The sequence below is a fragment of the Mobula birostris genome, chromosome 8, assembly GCF_030028105.1.
Source record: "Mobula birostris isolate sMobBir1 chromosome 8, sMobBir1.hap1, whole genome shotgun sequence".
NCBI lineage: Eukaryota > Metazoa > Chordata > Chondrichthyes > Myliobatiformes > Myliobatidae > Mobula > Mobula birostris.
In genome coordinates, this window is record NC_092377.1 from 159,950,619 (window position 1) to 159,970,458 (window position 19,840).

The following is a 19,840-nucleotide window of genomic DNA, read 5'->3' on the forward strand; positions in this document are numbered from 1 at the left end:
AGACACTGAATCCATGAACACTACCTTACCACTTATTTAATAATTATATATATGTCTTACTGTAATTCAGTCTTAATGTACTGCTGTACAAATTTTCCGACATATACCAGCGATACTGAAACGTCGATTCTTTGTTCCACCCCACTCCCATAGATGCTACCTGACCCACTGAGTTTCTCCAGCATTTTGTGAGTGAGCTATTTCCGCCGTGACGTCAACTCGTAGCTCGGCAACCGCTGATTGACAGCCACTTGGCCAATCGCCAGTTAAAGAGGTCTGTTACTGGATCCCCGGGCAGCCAATGGAAGAAGAAAGAGGGTGCCCGGCCCCCGGCTGACTGTAAAAGGCAGGTACGGGCGGCCGCGCGGCCTCGCTTTCCGCAGGGTTCATCGGCGTCGGCGGCATGGTTCCCGGTTCTGGTAATTCGCTCCGCTTCTTCAGCGCCGGTCTAGTCAGTGTCTGTCGCCTGCACACCAGCGCCCTGAGGTAGGACAACCGGGGGAAGGGGGTAGAGCCTGGAGTGAGCGATGCCCATCTCCCCTTTAGTCAGACTCCGTTTATTTCCCAGATAGTCTCACTTGTCTCCTCATTCACCCTTATTCTCTCTCTTTCCTTTATTCCTCTTCCCCTCCCTTCCCTTCTTCAAGCCCCATTTGACCCCTCACCCTTCATTTCCCCTTCTTCCACGTTTTCCCTCATTTATTTCCCATTCCTCACCCCATTTTCCCTTCCTCTTTGTATTTCTCCTTCCCCATTCCTATTTCCCCTTCCTCCTTTTCCTCTTAACTGCCTTGCTCCTCCTCCCCTTCCTCAACCTACCTCATTTTCCTTCCTTTCCTCCCCCCTACCTAATTTCTCAATTCTTTCACTTCTTCCTTTCTCTCCTCTCTTCTCTCCACCGGGTCGTGTGCGACGCGGACCCGTAGCCCTGGCCGGGAGTCTGATGAAATAGCTGGCGCCGTTTACGTGACAGAGAAATCTGCTGCTTGTCTGCTGTTGCTAGGCTGGGTTCTCGGTAGTGCAAACAGCGAGGAGATGAAAAGCTTCCGATGACACCTAATGTGGTGAACAGAGAACTGAAATTTCAATTAACTGCGATTAAATTGTACATCCGAAATTTCCACCTGGCTTCATTTCTCATTCCAGTTATCAGCCGCGTTTTGAAATGTATTTAACTTAGTGAGTGGAGTGGTATCTTTCCTTATTCGATTTCTCTCTGGTTTCGTGCCAGACTTGCAGCCAGTTTTCTTGCCTCTCTAATATAATCTTGTGTTCCATCTGCTCTGAAGTAACTTGCCGCAGAAGCAGGTTATAACTAAAGTTGCTTTGTTGTGTCAGTTCGCGCCTTTATCTTGATGTTTGCAAATCAGCCCTACCGGTTTTGACTGCGAGATTTGGGTGTCTTCAAGGATTGAAATCAGTTTCCATTCCAAGTTGGCTAGCTGAGGCCTTACACTAGCAGAATGATGCAACAATTCGTCCCACTAGCCCAGCGTGTGAAATGTTGACTGAAAGTTATTTCCATGTCCATAAAGGTTACTCAGTGGTATTCGATTGCATTTCATCGACAGGCCTCGAATCAAAACATGCTCAGAACAGGGGCTACTGCAAGCTTGCAGTTCCTTATTTGAACATCTCGAATGGGAATTCTTAAAAGGTACTTATAAAATAGCAGCGGCCAATACTAAATTGGAGGCGGCACGGTTAGCACAACGCTTTACAGTACGGGCGAACCGGGTTCAAATCCTGCCACTGCCTGTAAGGAGATTATTTGTTCTCCGTGTGACCGCCTGGGTTCCCTCCAGGTGCGCCGGTTTACCTCCACAGTCCAAAGATCGACCGGTTGGTAGGATAATTGGTCATTCTAAATTATCCCGTGGTTAGGGTCCGATTAAATCGGAGAATTGCTGTGCGGCGTGGCTCGAAGACCAGAAGAGCCTCTTAATAAATCAAAATAAGTAAATCAAGAACTTGGGTTTTCACTACTGTAGACTCCATTGCCAAGAGGAACTGGTCCAATGAATGCGTTGTGAGCGGTAGGGCACTGGAGTACAGGTCTACAGTTCTTGAAAGAGGTGAAAGTAAATAATTCTTTCGGCTGCCACCTTGTGCGTCAGCACCACAGCCAAGTGTGGTATTCAAGCTGTGTTTGGTCTCCACTCCCCCCCCCCCCCACTAACAAAGGTGTGAAATCCAATTTTTCCAAATTCTGCTGAAAAGTGGTGAACTTAAAACCAAAATTAATCCTCTTATGCCCCCACAGATTCCATCTAAACTAGAGTAGACTGAAGGCTTAGAAAGGCATGGGGTAGGTCTGAAGTCTTAAATCAAAATATTGAGTGTAGGAGTTGGGATGTTATGTTGAAATTGTATAAGGCCTAATGTGGAGTATTGTGTGTAGTTTTGGTTGCTTACCAAAAGATGTAAGATTGAAAGAATGCAGGGAAAATTTAAAAGGATTTTGCTAGGACTTGAGAACTTGAGTTATAGGGAAAGATTGAAAAGATTAGGACTTTATTCTCTAGAATGTAGAAGACTGAGAAGAGATTTGATAGAGGTATGCAAAATTATGAGGGGTATAGATAGGGTAAATGCAAGCTTTTTCCACTGAGGTTGGGTGAGATTACAATCAGAGGTCATGGGTTAAGGGTGAAATGTTTAAGGAGAACATGAGTGGGACCTTCTTTACTCAGAGAGTGGTGAGAATGTGGAACAAGCTGCCAGCACAAGTGGTGGATGTGGGTTTCATTTCAACATCCAAAAGAAACTTGGATAAGTACATGGATGGAAAGAGTATGGAGGGCTATGGTCCAGAAGCAGGTCGATGGGAGTAGACAGATCCAGTGGTTCCACACAGACTAGATAGACTGAAGGGCTTGTTTCTGTGCTATAGTGTTCTATGATGAAGGAGGTTGGGAACCAGAGAATGGTCATGACAGTGGGGGAGAAGAGAAGGGGGTGCCAGAGGGCCAGCAGAATGGGGCAAACAAGAAATGGGAGGGGGGGAAATTGGAAGCGGTAGCCAGAAGTTAAGAGACATTAGTGTTCATGCCCACTGATTTTACCTTGATGCAATGTTCTCAAAAATTGGTCTCTATGATAGGTGTGCAGGAAAAGATTTTCACTCTGTCTCAGTAACTATGACAACATTAATCCCCCTTATGAAGTTCATTTGAAGAGGATGTACAAGTCACATACAAACAGCACCAGAGGTCAACCCAGGTCACTTCAGTATCATCCAGTGCAGGCATTCTAATCACACTGGAAATAATGTCATTGAAACAGATATCTATAAAGATCAAAAACAAGTGAAAATATGCAGATGCTGGAGATCCTCTCTCACTGTTCCCCCTCTGATCTCTGCTGCCCTCCAACTCTTCAACCATGTGCTCTTCCTCCCCTCCCCTCACCTTGCTACTCCAACTCATCTTCTTTTTTCTTCAGTCCTGATGAGGGGTCTCAGCCTGAAACGTTGAATGTTTACTCTATTCCATAGATGCTGCCTGGCCTGCTGAGTTCCTCCGGCATTTTGTGCAGGTTGTTATTCATAAACATTCTAGTTATATGCACAGCCAACACACCCATCACTATCACTTCCTTCCATCTTAGGCTGCAGACCATTAAAGTTCAAAGTAAATTTATTATCAAAGTATATGTCACCACGTACAACCCTGGAATTCATTTTCTTGCAGGCATTCGTGAGCAGCCTGCAAAATGTGTTGGCAGCACCAACTTGTTCCCCTTTATCCCTTTTAATTTAGCTAGCACTTTTCCTCTGACAATTTTTTTTACATATTTATTGAGAGACTGCACAGAATAGGGCCTTTGAACAGTGCCACCCAGCAAAAATCCCGATTTAATCCTAGCCTAATCACGTGCCAATTTACAATGACCAATTAACTTCCCAACTGGTATGTCTTTTGGACTGTTGGAGGAAACCGGAGCACCCGGAGGAAACACGTGGTCACAGGAAGAACGTACCAAATTCCTTACAGACTGCAGGTGGGAATTGAACCCAAGTTGCTGGTACCATAAAGTGTTGTGTTAACTGCTACGCTGCCGTGCCACCTCATTAAGAATGTCCTTCAAGTCTCTTTATACTAGAATGCTTTTATTGTCTTCTGTTATGAAGACTGAGTTTAAATCATTTGGAGTCTCTTGCCATTCCTCTGTCCCATTACCAATTCCCCAGTCTAATCCCTTAAGAGAGCAATCTTAGTTTTCATATTGTTTACTGCTTGTTTTTAAGTTGTATGTTTGTTCAGTCTTTTTTCTCCTTCTTTACCTGTAGTCACCCATGGCTGCTTCCTCTTTTTAAAAAAAAACAATCCCAGTCCTCAGACCTACCTATGTCTTTCTAAGCCTTCTGCCTGCTCTAGTTCAGACAGCATCTGTGGGGGATTAATGTTGGTTTTAAGTTCACGACTTTTCAGCAGAATTTGGAAAAATTGGATTTCACACCTTTGTTAGTGAAGGGGGGGGGGTGTGCTGGAGACCAAACACGGCTTGAATACCACACTTGGCTGTGGTGCTGACACAGAAGGCTGGTTAATCACAGCAGATCTGAGAGGAGCAAAGCAGGGGAAAAGAATGTGACTGGGACTAGAAGGCACAACAGTGCAGATGATGGAAGCCTGAAGCGAAGTCTGGAAACACACAGCAGGTCAGGTAGCGTCTTTGGATCCCTAAAACACTTGTGTATCAATTTCCCTGTAGTCCTGATGAAGGGTCTTAGGCCAAAATATTGAATGATGCTGGCTGACTTGCTGGGATCACTCGTCCCATCACTGAGATGTTCCTGCAACCTATAGTCTCACTTTCTAGGACTATCCAGAATCAGAATCAAGTTTAGTATCAGCATATGTTGTGAAATTTGTTGTCTTTGCAGCAGCAGTTCAATGCAATACATAATGATAGAACAAAAACTGTATGAATTGCAGTAAGTATATGAATTAAGTAATTAAGTAATGCAAAATCAGAAATAAAAAAAGTAGTGAGGTGGCATTCGTGGGTTCAATGTCCATTCAGAAATCAGATAGCAGAGGGGAAGAAGCCTCTCCTGAATTGTTGAGTGTGTGCCTTCAGGCTCCTGTACCTGCTCCCTGATGGTAGCAATGAGAAGAGGGCATGTGATGGGGGTCCTTAATGATGGACGCTGCCTTTTTGAGACATCGCTCCTTGAAGGTGTCCAGGATACTACAGAGGCTAGTGCCTGTTGTAGCGTGGATGAAATCACTGGAGAGACAGAGTCACTGGTAGATACAAAGCAGCTTCTTTATTCGACACAACAAGGTACAGCAGGCATCTACGTACCGAGACGCTTTCCGCAGAAAGGTCTGCTAGCTCAATGTGGGCTCAATATTTATATGCTAAACACAAAGGCAATCGCTACTTAAAAAGTTATAGACAATGCTTCCTATTGAAGCTACATACAAAATATCACACCATCCTTTCCTTCCGATGCCAACATGTCGGGGTTGGTACCCACAGCCTTTAGGAATGTAAGTTAAATCTACGATACATTTATTTGGCATTTCCCATGCTAACATTAGAAGACAATTAATTTTTATAATGTATAAATAATACTGTCTTCAAAACTACAGCATCAGGCACCAAAAGCATCTGGTATTCACAACTTTTAGGAAGCCCATTGTCAAATAGAAGTCTGGTGGCCAAAGTCATTTAAGTGTAAACAAATCATCTACCCAAAAAATTCACTCTAACAGTGCCCATGATGGAGCTAAGTTTACAACTCACCTCATGTTCATGTACATCTCATGTTCTCAATGTTTATTGCTTATTTTAAATTATTTTTTTCTTTTAGATTTGCAGAATTTGTTGTCTTTTCCACATTGGTTATTTATTTGTGCAGTTGGGTGTGTTCTTTATTTGATTCTATTGTGCTTCTTGATATACTGCTGTATGCCTGCAAGTAAACAAGTTTCAAGATTGTACATGGTGACATATCTGTACTTTGATAATAAATTTAATTTGAACATTGATGTCATCAGTTCTGAGTGGAAGTGAGCAAAGCTGAAGGCTAATTCAGAGAAAGGAATGGTAGTTCTCCTTTAACAGTGAACAAAATACCACACATTTAAAACTGTTCTGATTGGTGATTTGCTTTGATCTATTGCAGTCCCTGTGTGTCTTCGCTGGACATTTCCTCTTCTAGCTCCTCCTTTTGCACTTCTCGAAAGGCTTCAGTTCATGGTAAAATACACAGAAGGCTAGATACAATGTTTTTCGGGGCTGTTCAGCCCATAGCATCTGTTCCACCATTCCAGCATGGCTGATTTATTATTCCTTTCAACCCCATTCTCCACCTTCTCCCTGTAACCTTTGACACTCTGATTAAAAAAAGAACCTGTCATCTTCTGCTTTGAATATACCCAATGACTTGGCCTCTACAGGTATTGGGGCAATGAATTCCACAGATTTAACCCTCTGGTTAAAGAAATTTCTCCTCACTTCTTTTAAAAGTACATCCTTGTATTCTGAGGCTGTGCCCTCTGATCCTAGGCTCCCCCAATATAGGAAACATACTCTCCACATCCACTTATCTAGTCCTTTCAATATTCGATGGGTTGCCATGAGATCCTTCTTCATTCTTCTAACACTAGGGCCATTGAATGCTCCCCAGATATTAGCCCTTTTATTTCTTGGATCATTCTTGTGAATCTCCTCTGGTCCCTTTCCAATGCCAGCATATCCTTTCTTATATAAGAAGCCCAAAACTGCTCACAATATTCCAAGTTTGGTCTGAAGAATGCCTTATAAAGCCTCAGCTTCACCTTAAAAAATGCATTGCCCATATTATATTTGGTTGAATGAGTTTCCTTTCCATTAAATAGATTGGCCACAGATTAACCTTTAACTTTCTACTTCTTCCCTCATAAACTTCCTTAAACTTCGAAACTCGAGTGCCAGCCTAATTGTGTTAATCTTCCTTCACATGTCACTCCATGAGTCATCCTCCTAAATCACAGGTTTATACAAATTAACAGCACAGAGGATCATTCAGCTCAACAAAGAATGGGGTTGTTAGATTGCACTTCCCAGCGCTGGGTGTGTCAGTCATTCACTGGCAGGATGTGAATGTCACTGTCAATGATGATAATTGCTCTCTATCCCTGACTGTCCTGAAGCTGATTTAAGACCGTTTGGTATGGAAGCAGAATTGGGAGATTTGGCCCAGTGAATCTACTCTGCCATTTCATCATGACTGATCTATTTCCCTTACAGCCCCAATTGCTTGCCTTCTCCAGGTATCCCTTCATCAAGACTTTATCAATCTCTGATTTAAATATACCCACTTACTTGGCCTCTGCAGCTGCCTGTTGCAACGAATTCCAGATTCACCACCCTCTAGCTAAAGAAATTGCTCCTCATCTCTGTTCTAAAAGGGTGTTCTTCTATTCTGAGGCTACGTTCTCTGGTCTTGGACTCCCCTACCATAAGAAATATCCTCTCCACATCCTTCCTACTGAGGATTTGGTTAAGAAGCATTCACATCCGATTTGGAATTGAATGATTGAAGATGAGATTTCCCTCCCTAGAGTTCTGTGTAATACCACGTGGTTCATTAAAATTAAATAATTTTGTGGCTGCCATTACTGACTTGTAGTATATTTTAATTATTGAAACTTTCCCTGGTGCCTTTGCAGATTTGAACTTGTACTTCTGGTTACTAATCCAAAGCTCTAACTACTAGTCCATTAAAAGAACTACACTCCACCTCTAAATAGATGCGTGTTCAGCTGCTTTGTAAGCTGCAGTAAATGTTTCTTCTTCCACTGTGCTTTCTGGGCAGCACAGTTGGCATACGTCACCAGCAATCACCAGTCAGGGTTCAATTCTCGCCACCACCTATAAACAGTTTGTGCGTTCTCCCCAGAACTGTACAGGTTTCCTCGGCTTTTCTCCCATGTTTCAAAGATGTACAGTTAGGGTTAGAGGGCACGCTATGTTATTGCGGAAAGTATGGCAACACTTGTGGACTGCCCCCAGCACAATCTTCAGACAACGAAAGACAAAGCATTTCACAGTATAATTTGATGTACATGTGACAAATAAGGCTAATATTTAAGAGTTCTTTCTCTCCACACTCTTATGGAAAAATCTTACTGTCAAATCCATTTATTAGTATACCTCGTCTAATTATAGACCATTTTGCTAAGGAAATGGACTGCTATTAATTAAATTCTCCTTTATCTCCTTTCGGTCACGTTGGCCGAACCTGTCTGACATTTTACAATGTCCTTTGATACTTGTACATCCTTAATCTAATAACCTATTACACTGCACTGTGGCTATGTGGCTGATCTGTAGAAAAATCTGTTCCAGTATTTTACCTTTACCCCTTTCTACCGTTGTGTGCTTTTTGGACCATGGTGACTATTGTCCCATCTATTCCATTTTATTTCCTAACACTGAATAATTATTTCTTCAACTGAATGTATTTACATATCGATCATGAAGTTTCTTGATCGGTTATAAGATATTCAAGATTTTTTAGCACAATTTCTCTGTTACCGTTAAAGTTTAAATCACAGCTGTTGTTCCCATGTTGATTTGCACTGAGCAGGTTTGCCTCTCTGTCTGTGTGTGTGTATGTCTGTCTCTCTGTCTCTCTGTCTGTCTGTCTCTCTCTCTCTCTCTCTCCCTCCCCCCCCTGTGCCTGCCTGTCTCTCTCTTTCCCCCTCTCTCTGTCTGTGCCTGCCTGTCTCTCTCACTCCCTCTGTCTGTGCCTGCCTCTCACTCCCTCTGTCTGTGCCTGCCTCTCACTCCCCCTGTCTGTGCCTGCCTCTCACTCCCCCTCTCTGTGCCTGCCTCTCACTCCCCCTCTCTGTGCCTGCCTCTCACTCCTCTCTGTCTCGAGTAAGGTGCATGGAGCATGATTTCACCTTGCATCTCTGGTGTAGCTTAATAGGGACTTTGTCCACCCTGATAGTGTAACCCGAGTCTCCGATGCAAAGGCAGGCACTTCAGTTAATTCTGGTGTTCTATTTGCCCATGACATTTAATCTTCATTTGTGAATATGACTTCATCAGACCAAGCTTTACAAATGTTAAGAAATATTAGTTTGCCTTGCTTAGGGTTGGGAGTAAAGTGGATAATCTCCTGTTTGCCTGAGGTTTATTTTGCCCAGCAGCCTAATGACAGTTCTTGTACTGCCCAAGTTCTTTTGGCATGGCTTTTCAGCTCATCTTGGTTGCTAATAAACAGCGATCAAGGTTCCAGCGCCAGATTTTGCAATACTTTACGAGTCACTTCTTACCTGTGAACATAATCTCTCAACCTTCCCTATCCTGTCTCCTGCCCATCTGATAACTTGCCTCCATTTTCAGAAGATTATATTTGGCAAAATCATTGTAAAGGAACTAGCCAAGGGCCATCTGAAACTTTATTATAAATAACATCCATGAGTGTTAAATACAAGATATTCTGCAAGTGCTAGAAATCCAGAGTAACTCAAAATGCTGGTGACACCCAATCAGTTCAGGTAACATCTATGAAGAGGAATAAATAGTTGATATTTCTGCTAAGACTCTTCATCAGTACTGTTATCATTGATGTGATTATCCATGAATTTTATTGTCCAAGGATATTAGTTAGATTTAGATATCGAGTAGCAACTCAAATCTTGGCTTTTCTTTGGGCTAACATTTGGGGTTGTGATACTGATTTAAGGTTTCAAGAAAAGTTTCATGCCCCTTTGTTTCCTTCTTTTAATTTCAGAAATGAGGCTGTCGTCATCTCAGGAAAAAGACTGGCGAGACAAATCCGAGGAGAGGCAAAGCTCGACGTAGAGCGCTGGGTTGCTGACGGGAACAGGAGGCCACATCTCAGCGTTGTCCTGGTTGGGGACAACCCAGCCAGTCACTCCTATGTGAAGAACAAAACCAAAGCTGCAGCTGACGTGGGTACGGATTTTTGTCTTTTTATTTTCTGATGGATGTGGCTTTCACAGGTCTTTCCCAGACCTTGTTCCCCCTCAGAAGTTTACTTGAAATAGATGTTGCTTTGTTGGAAGCTTGGAGTTTACATTTCCCTTCTGGTTGGCAACCCTCTTCTAAGAACGATTTTGTGGGGAGGAATGCACAGTAAATATTTCATTTTTCCAGCAAAGCTCGAACTTCTACAGATGTACCATGGAGGGCATTCTGACTGGCTGCATCACTGTCTGGTATGGTTGTGGGGCAACTGCACAAGATCAAAGTAAGCTGCAGAAACTTGTAAAATTAGTCAGCTCCGTCATGGGTGCTAGCCTCTGTAGTATCCAAGACATCATTAAGGAGTGGTGACTCACTAAGACTGTGTCCATCATTAAGGACCCCCACCACCCAAGACATGCCTTCTTCTCATTGTTACTGTCAGCAAGGAGGTACAGAAGGCACACACTCAGCGATTCAGGAACAGCTTCTACCCCTCTTGCCATCCGATTTCTAGATGGACACTGAACCCATGAACACTACCTTAGCAGTATTTTATTTCTATTTTTGCACCATGGCCTGAAACGTCGACTACTTATTCTCCTCCATTGATGCTGCCTGGCCTGCTGAGTTCCTCCAGCATTTTGTATGTGAAGAGTTGCCAGGGGAAGCAGTGTTCTAGGGCGGCTGGGCACAGGAAAGGTCCGTGCCTTCTTTCTGAATGTGGCTGCGTTGGCCAAGAGTCAAATTTTGTCAAAGTGCATTTCACAGAAGCCCTGCTGAATATTTTCTTGAATGAAACTGAGTAAATGCAAACTGTTGTAATTTCGCTCCAGTGACTCTGGCTTCCTCTCTCAGCAGAGCAGGAACTTCCCTGAATGAATAACTCAAATAAAGATGGATTGGAGCTTATTGAATTTGTGCACAAAAAAAAGTGTATAAATAGAAGCAAAAGTGCAAGAGGGCAAAAAGGAGTTTCTATGTGTCCTTTTGTAAGCGCAGCAATGAATTCTCAGAAAAGCTGCTTTGTTTGATGGTGTGCTGTTGCTGTTGCTAGATAGACCCTCATGACTTGGCAGATAAATGGCCTTATCAGTAACAGCTCACTGGGAGCAAGCAAGCTTCCCATCAGTAGAAAGACTTCAGCGGTAGGAACTGTTGTGGTAGTGTGCAGCAATCTGTCCTCAATAAGCAACACTAAAGGGCATAATTACTAATTCCAAGTTGTCTGAATTATTTTAAAAATTGAAGTGAACTAGTTCCGTATAAAGTGGCTCCGTGGGCTTCCTGCTGGTTAGTGGAGCAGCTGAGTGAGCTCAATTGAACCATTGCCTGAAGTATGCTGACTTTTAAAAAAAGATGAGCTTTATTTGTCATGTGTACGTCGGAACGTACAGTGAATCGTGCTGCTTGCTTCAAATCCAGCCAGCGAAGGCTGTGCTGGGCAGCCTGCAAGTGTCAGGTGCCAACATAGCATTCCCACAGCTCACTAATCCTAGCCCTAATTGCATGTCTTTGGAGTGTTGGATGAAACTGGAGCACCCTCGTGGTCACGGGGAGGGAATTGTACCCGGGTCAGTGATCACAGTCGCTGTAAAATGATGTGCTAACTGCTACACCACAGTATCTCCCTTTCGGTTATTTCTGTTACACAAGGACCTTTTTTTTATATATATAAATCCTCATCTTTGTGTGTTTTTTTTTTATTCTCCTGGTGATCTGTCTTTCTGCATTCCAGTTCTGGCTCCGATAAAGTAGGAGTTTGCTTCTGGATTTTTTTTTTGGCCTTTGTGCAATGACTCTTTGACATAAAACTAAGCTTTACTTTGAGGTGACATAATAAGAACAACAGTCAAGCTAATCTGTGAGGGCCAGGCCCCTGGAGGGTTGGGGAGGAGGATTGGTGCCTTGGGTGCTGAGAAGGATAAATACTGTTAAGTGAGAGTCAGAATGTTTTCACCAGGCTACAAGAACAGAAATGATCCCAGTTAGGGATTTGGGCTGTTACAAGTTTGTACACTCTCCTCATGTGGGTATGTGGCTTTCCTTTGGCTGCTCTGGTTTCCTCCCACATTCCAAAGATATATGGATTGGTAGGTTAATTGGCCATATGGGGCGACATGATGGGTATGTAGGGTCTGTTGCTGGGCTGTGTCTCTTAAATTTAAAAAGAAAACTGATTTCATGCAGCAAGAATGAATGAACCAGCTTTCATAGAAGTTATAAACTGGCCACCAGCAAACAATAACCAATGTTAAAATGGCTTACTATGATGAATGATGCTGTAGCTCTCAACAGTGAAATATTTGCACTCGGTAAGATTATTTTATAATGGTTCTAATTTGGACTTGTTGATCTAGGTATCACGAGTGAGACCATTCTGAAGCCATCCAGCATCACTGAGGAAGAGCTGCTGGAGTTAATTAACAAGCTGAACAATGATAATAAAGTTGATGGGCTGCTTGTCCAGCTTCCTTTACCCGGTAAGAATCTCATTCGGTGGCTGAGGTCTCGAGTTGTCTCTGTGTCCTTTACACTGGATGTTTAATTTGTGGACTATTGTGCCTTGGGCTTGATGCTCCATTAGAAGATTTGAGACAATTAAATGAAAAATGATTTGTTTCTCTAACACTTGTTATTCTATCTGTTAACTGCTGGGACAGTCCATGCAGAATGGCAGTAAGCTCCTTGCTTCATTGCATCTGTTCTGGAGGTGGAGTCTGTGAAAGAATTAGATAATCAAAGTAAATTTTATTATCAAAGTTCATATATGTCACCTATATCATCCTGAGATTCATTTTCTTCTAGGCATAATCAGCAAATCTATAGAATAGTGACTATAACAGGATCAATGAATGATGAACCAGAGTGCAGGAGACAGCAAACTGTGCAAATGTAAATATAAATGAATAGCAATAAATAACAAGAACATGAAATAATGAGGTCAAGAGTCCTTAAAATGAGATCATTGGTGTAGGAACATTTCAATGGAAGGGCAAGTGAATGTAGTTATCAGCTTTTGTTCAAGAGCCTGATGGTTGAGGGGTGGTAACTGTTCTTGAACCTGGTGGTGCGAGTCCTGAGGCTCTTGTACCTTCTACCTGATGGCAACAGCGAGAACAGAACTGGGTGATAGGGATCTCTGATGATGGATGCTGTTTTCCTACAGCAGCATTTCATGTTGATGAGCTCAATGGTTGGGAGGGCTTTACCTGTGAGGTACTGGGCCAAATCCACCACCTTTTGTAGGCTTTTCCGTTCAACGGCATTGTTTCCATACCAGGCTGTGATGCAGCCAGTCAATATACGCTCTCCACCACATGTGTATAGAAGTTTGTCAAAGTTTTTGATGTCGTGACGAATCTCCACAGATAACATTCACCCAGATTTTCAATGTCCCTCTAGGATCATTATCAATCAGAAATGACATTTTACATGAGTCAGATTGTATCATGGTTTGAGCCGAAGTTCCAGGGCCAGATGGTGCCCAATCAGCTGATACCTTGTTCTCTATAGGAGCCTGGGCATTTTACCAGCTCTTTTTAGCTCTTTTATTCCAAATGACCTGGAGCAGTAATGGCTGTGATCCAGGCAGACACTAGGTCCCTCGAGGTAGACCCTAATCCTTGGCAGTTAATGCTGTCAAAATTTGTTTTTTTAAATTGAAATTGTTTCGATATAGCTCTAATAATTGAGATATCTGGAAGTAGCTGGAAGACTAAAATCCATTGTTTTGGGGTACTTTAACCTGTTCATTAATTTGGGTGGCGGGTGGAGATACTTCACTGCCAAAGGAGATGTAAGGTGCTCTGTCCCTCCGCTGGTCTGCAGGTCACCCTTGGGCAAGGTGTAGCACCCGCTTAGCCCCCCTCTGATCAGGGTCAGGTGAAGCCACAGGAGCAAGTGGTGGATAGTCATATGAGCAGCTGGTGCACATCTCAACTAATGGTTGTGTGACCACTGGTGCCAGGCAGACAAACTGAAGAGTATTGATAATGGCTGGGGTCACCCATCTTGTAAAGGCACTGTCCAGAAGAAGGCATTAACAAGCCATCACTAGGAAAACCCGGATCTGGGCCGTACCCGCCAACTATCCGGACCTCCCTCTCGGTTTTTTTTTGCACTACCTTGCTTTCCATTTTTCTATTTTCTATTTATGATTTATAACTTAAATTTTTAATATTTACTATCGATTTGTAATCCAGGGAGCAGGAGCGCAGAATCAAATATCGCTGTGATGATTGTACGTTCTAGTATCAATTGTTTGGCAGCAATAAAGTATAAAATTTGCCAAGAACAATCATGGTCATGGAAGGACCATGACTGCGATTGCCCATATCATACAACAGGGTGAATAACAAGCTAATTTAAAAATACTTAAAATAAATCAAATAATCAAATCACATGCACTGGTTAAACTTTTCCACCCTAGTCAGTCATCCCAATGAAATAAAATCAGTCGCAGTTTTACGTTGTCCCTGTGACCATGCTTCCTTTGTGTGTTCTGGTTTCCTCCCACATTCCAAAGATGTATGGGTTAGGGTTAATTATTTCTGGGCACGCTATATTGGTACCGGAAGCGTGGCGACACATGCTGACTTCCCCCAGCACATCCTCAGACTGTAGTCATTGATGCAAACGATGCATTTCACTGTATTTTGATGCACATGTGACAAATAAAGCTAATCTTTAGCTGATGGAAATACAAAACGAAAATTGAATACTGCTTAAGATTAGTGGGGAATGTAAAATCCTTTTTGTGTGTAATATTTGTTAACATTAAAGGATATTTTGAACCTTTGAGACTGGTAAAATCTGACCGGGAGGGGCAGGGTGTAATGGGCAGGAGTATGCATGAGATACCAGAATGGTTAGCATAGCTGAAAGTCGGCATGTTGCCTGGTCTGTATATAATGCAGAATGAAGCAAAATTAGACACGAGGCATCGCTTACAACCTTTCAATCCCCTTTGGATTGGACTTCTGAATATGCACTACTACTGCATGTTAGGAGGCCTGTAAACGTTACGACACACCAAGAGGAGGAGTGAATCCTGTTACAAAACAGGACCATTCACTGCTGGAAACTGCTGATATGGGGGTGACTGTAACCGGGGGAAAACTATAGTCTGGTTTGTGGGCAGTCTGGACAACCTCCTGTGCTACTCGTCCCTGTTTCTATAGCTTATGCCCAGACTGGTTCAAGCTGACAGGAAGGCAACAGTAACTCAAATAACCACGCATTACAGCAGTGTTGTGCAGAAGAGCTTCTCTGAATGCACAACGCCTTGAACATTGAAGTGTGTGGGCTACAGTAGCACATGACCACATTGGGTCATCCCACAAACATGCGCCCAGGAAGTACCTAATAAAATGGCCACTGAGTGTATATTCTTGTCTGCCCTCGTACGTCTTCTGAGTCACTTTGCCAGCCTTTTGCAGTCATGCTGAACCACTGCCTCGTTGCACCAGTGACTTGGGTTCAGTCCTGACGCTGGGTGCTGTGTGAGGTTTGAACATTCTCCCTGTGACTATGCAGCTTTCCCTGGGAGCTCTGTTTTCTCCCGCATCCCAAAGATGTGTGGGCTGCCCAGTGGACACTAAGTTGTCCCTTGTGTATGGCTAAGAGATAGAATTTGGGGAATTGGTGGCTCATTGGGAAAGTAGGGCGAATAAAATGGGTAATTGATTTATTATGATCATGTCATTTGCGATACACTGAAAAGCCTCGTTTGAGAGCCATCCAGACATATCATTCCAAAAGTACACAGAAGAAGTTCAGAAGGAAAAGCAATGAGAGAATGCAAAATATAACACTCTAGTTACAGAGAAAATGCAGTGCAGGTAGACACAAATGTCATGAGATAGGCTCAGATCAAGAGTTGATTCTTATTGCACTAAGGAGACTGTTGAATTACACTGGACAATACATTTTTTTTGAAAACATTGCTTCCTCAGTCTTTTTGTTTATGATAGACTGCTTGAAGCTGAACACAAATATAATTTCAGCCTACCTGTATCACAAGAAATTAAATTTTATTGCATATAATGAGTTTAACTGTGCATGGCCAAGTGGTTAAGGTGTCGGTCTAGTGATCTGAAGGTCGCTAGTTGGAGCCTCAGCTGAGGCAGCGTGTTGTGTCCTTGAGCAAGGCACTTAACCACACATTGCTCTGCGACAACACCGGTGCCAAGCTGTATGGGCCCTAGTGCCCTTCCCTTGGACAACATCGGTGGCGTGGAGAGGGGAGACTTGCAGCATGGGCAACTGCTGGTCTTCCATACAACCTTGCCCAGGCCTGTGCCCTTGAAACCTTCCAAGGCACAAATGAGACCAACGGATGCCTATATAAATTGCATAATGGTGCTGGCGCTTTGCAATAGTTTAACTAAGCTAAAAATGTTTTGTTGATGATTTTCATTTGTACTCTGTGTCTGGGGCCTTTCATTTAAGTTTCTAGCATTGATGAATTCCAGTTGGTCTGATACCATTTCTCCATGACTGCAGTGTCTTGGTGAAACCTTTCACCATGCTCATCACTGACAGGCCAAGATTTGCAGGGGAGAAATATAAATAGGAATGCAGAAAATGAATCTTTAGTGATGTGTTGCACTTCATGGTTTTGTATGCTTGAAGCATGTTGTCAACCAGCTGCATGTAGTTTGGTGCTCCGTAAATGTCAAGCAAAATTTCAATGACAGCCATGTGGTTTTTCTCTGGTCCCACAAGATGTTCTTGGAATTGCTTCTCACTGATGACCTATTTCATTTGTAGGTCAACAAAAATACTTTCCTTAATCTTGGCATCAGTTATTCTGACTTAAATTGAAATAACAAATATAGATGATTTCAAAAAATGGTGCAAGATGTGGAAATTTCATGGTGACTTTCATGTTCAGCGTCCCAAAATCCATAAAATATGCCCAAAAATATTCAGGGAGCAAAATCTTCGTTGTCCAATGTAATCTTCTAACGGCAGGATAGAGGCTGTTCTTGAGATTGGTTGCATGTGTTCTCGAGCTCTTGCGTCTTCTACCCAATGTAAGTTCTAAGTAAATTTTATTATCAAAGTACATATATGTCACCATATACAACCCTGCAACTCATTTTCCTGTGGGCATATTCAGCAAATCTATAGAATAGTAACTATAACAGGATCACTGGAAGACCAACCAGAGTGCAGAAGACGACAAATTGCAAATGCAAATTTAAATACATAGAAATAAAAAACGAGAACATGAAATAATAAGATAGAGTCCTTAAAGTGAGATCATTGGTTGTGGGAACATCTCAATGGATGGGCAAGTGAGTGTAGTTACCGGCTTTTGTTCAAGAGCCTAATGATTGAGGGGTAGTAACTGTTCTTGAACCTGGTGGTGCGGGTCCTGAGGCTCTAGTACCTTATACCTGATGGCAGTAATGAGAGAGTGTATGGTTTGGGTGGTGGATGCTGCTTTTTTCTATGACTGATGTTTCATGTAGATGTGCTCAATGGTTGGGAGGGCTTTACCCATGATGTACTGGGCCAAATCCCAGTACCTTTTGTCAGATTTTTCCTTTCAAAGTTGCAGGATGAAAGGAATAGCTGAGGTGGAAAGGGTCCTTGATTATGATGGCTGCTTTCCCAATGCAGTAGATAGTGTGGACAATCGATGGAGGGGAGGAATGTTTTTGTCATGGTGCAAGTGGATGCTCGACTTCTAGTATGGTCTTCATGGTCTGAAGGCCCTGTTTCTATGTTTTGATGCCCGTTTGTGGCATCAGCAAGTTTGATGCCAACACGGCATCATATGGCATGCAAGGGCAAAGCTTGCCCACTCAGACAGCAGTGAGCTGCCTATCCGTGGTGGAAAACCTGTGAAACACTTTCGAGGATAAGCTGGCATGTGAGAAGCCTGGACTGTATTCTGACTGTCACAGCAACAGTGTGACTTGTCAGGTGACCCATGCTCAGTTTACAGAACTAAGTAAACTGAGATTCATGTAACCAAATTAGGACCAAGGACCTCTTGGAGAACTGCAGCTTGGAATCTCTGGTATCCTCTGGTAGGCACAGTGGCAGAGTAAGCCAATGTATAGGAATGGAAGCTTTGGTAGAAGGAATAAAGGTATAGACTATTTTCTTACTGCCCATTATGCTGCTGGCGTTTAGGCCTGCAATGAAACCTCATTGCTGTTTCTGTAACAGTTGTTTTTCTCTGACCAGTCAGGGTTGTTAGCCCTGAGTCTGCTTACAAGGCCCTTCAGCCCAACATCCATACTAGTCACAGAGCATCCATTTGCACCATCACAAAACAAGCCTCTCCTCCATCGACTGCCGGCACTATCTACTGGAGGACCAGTGGACCACTCTTAGTCAGGTCTCTACCCTTTAACATGGGCGACCCTACCAATAGCCAAACCACAAGACCAACATAGCTCTCCGGGTCACTGAGGCACGCAAGCCTCCAAACCCGACGACAAGGTTGTGATCCCCTTGGAGGACTATTTTCTGAACAGTGAAAATTCAGAAATACGAGATGCAAGAGACTTGGGAATCCTTCTGCAGGATTCCCTGAAGATTAACTTGCAGGTTGAGTCAGCGGTAAGGGAGGCAAGTGCAATGTTTGCGTTTATTTCGAGAGGACTAGAATCTAAAAGCAAAGACATAATGCTGAGGCTTTATAAGGCATTGGTCAGATGACGCTGGGAGTGTTGTGAGCAGGTTTGAGCCCCCTAATCTAAGAAAAGATGTGTTGGCATTGGAGAGGGTCATCAGCGATCCTTGGAATGAAAGGTTTAACGTATGAGGAGTGTTTGGCTCTGTACCTGTACTTGCTGGAGTTGAGAAGAATGAGAGGGGGAATCTCATTGAAACCTATCGGATAGTGGAAGGCCTAGGTAGAGTGGGGTCTAGGACCAGAGGGCACAGCCTCAATAGAAGGGTGTCCCTTTAGAAAAGCGATGAGAAGGAATTTCTTTAGCTGTGGAGGCCAAGTCATTGGGTATATTTAAAGTGGAGCTTGATTAATTAGGACATCAAAGGTAATGAGGAGAAAGCAGGATAATGGTGTTGAGAGGGATAATAAATCAGCCATGGTGGAATGGCGAAGCAGACTCGATGGACTGAATGGACTAATTCTGCTCCCATGTCTTATGAGCGATGCCCACGTCCGGGAGATGTGTATTCAGTCCTAGAGCACTGAAGGCAAAGCAGAAATAGCGCAGTGCAGACATTCTCAGTGGTAACTTCAGGCTGAAATAGTCTACTTGACTCCACTTAGGACATTGAGGGGCAGCAGGACATCACTGACATTTCAGACAGCGTGTGTGTGTTTGTGTAGAGAGGTCTAAAATTAACTTTCAGTCACTAAGTGATTGCAAGCAGGTGCTTTACCATTTCTTAGGAAGAGGGAAGGGAATACAGCTGGTGTTCCTACTTGGGGGATCAAGTTTCTCGTTCCAGAGAGAGAGAGTTCTTTTACCTTGGCCAAGAGATTTGAAGTGCACTGGAGACTGCAGCTTCTAGGGTAGTGTTTTTTTTTAATACCTAATTGTTTTGAGATCTGGGTTTTTATCAGCAAGGCCAATGTCTGTTATGTAGCCTTAATTGTCCTTGAAAGGTGCTAGCGTGATACTTTTAGTGGAGCCTCTATCTCGCAGCTCCAGAGTAACACACAAAATGCTGGAGGAACTCAGCAGGGCAGGCATCATTTATGGAGAGGAATAGACAGCTGAGACCCTTCATCGGGACGTCGTCAGCCATGTGCAAGTTACTGTCTGCCTGAAACATCGACTCTTTATTCCTCATCATAGGTGCTGTTCCTCCAGCAGTTTGTGTGTGTTATTCTGGTGTAATGCTCAGGGCTATCAGCTTGTGTTTATCCAGGGGAAACCCTGTCTGCCCGCCAAACTGTGTCTCACGT

At 43.2% G+C, this 19,840-nt stretch overlaps 1 protein-coding gene across 1 annotated transcript in view; it reads left to right on the forward strand.

The window, feature by feature from the left end:
- The first annotated feature begins 335 nt into the window (after window positions 1–335).
- Window positions 336–19,840, forward strand: part of LOC140201874 (bifunctional methylenetetrahydrofolate dehydrogenase/cyclohydrolase, mitochondrial-like) — a 48,532-nt gene continuing 29,027 nt past the window's right edge. The window contains exons 1-3 of the mRNA XM_072266625.1: window positions 336–486; window positions 9,743–9,927; window positions 12,297–12,419. Coding sequence (XP_072122726.1) covers window positions 404–486; window positions 9,743–9,927; window positions 12,297–12,419 — 391 coding nt within the window. The 5' untranslated portion in view covers window positions 336–403. The remainder of the gene's footprint in view (window positions 487–9,742; window positions 9,928–12,296; window positions 12,420–19,840) is intronic.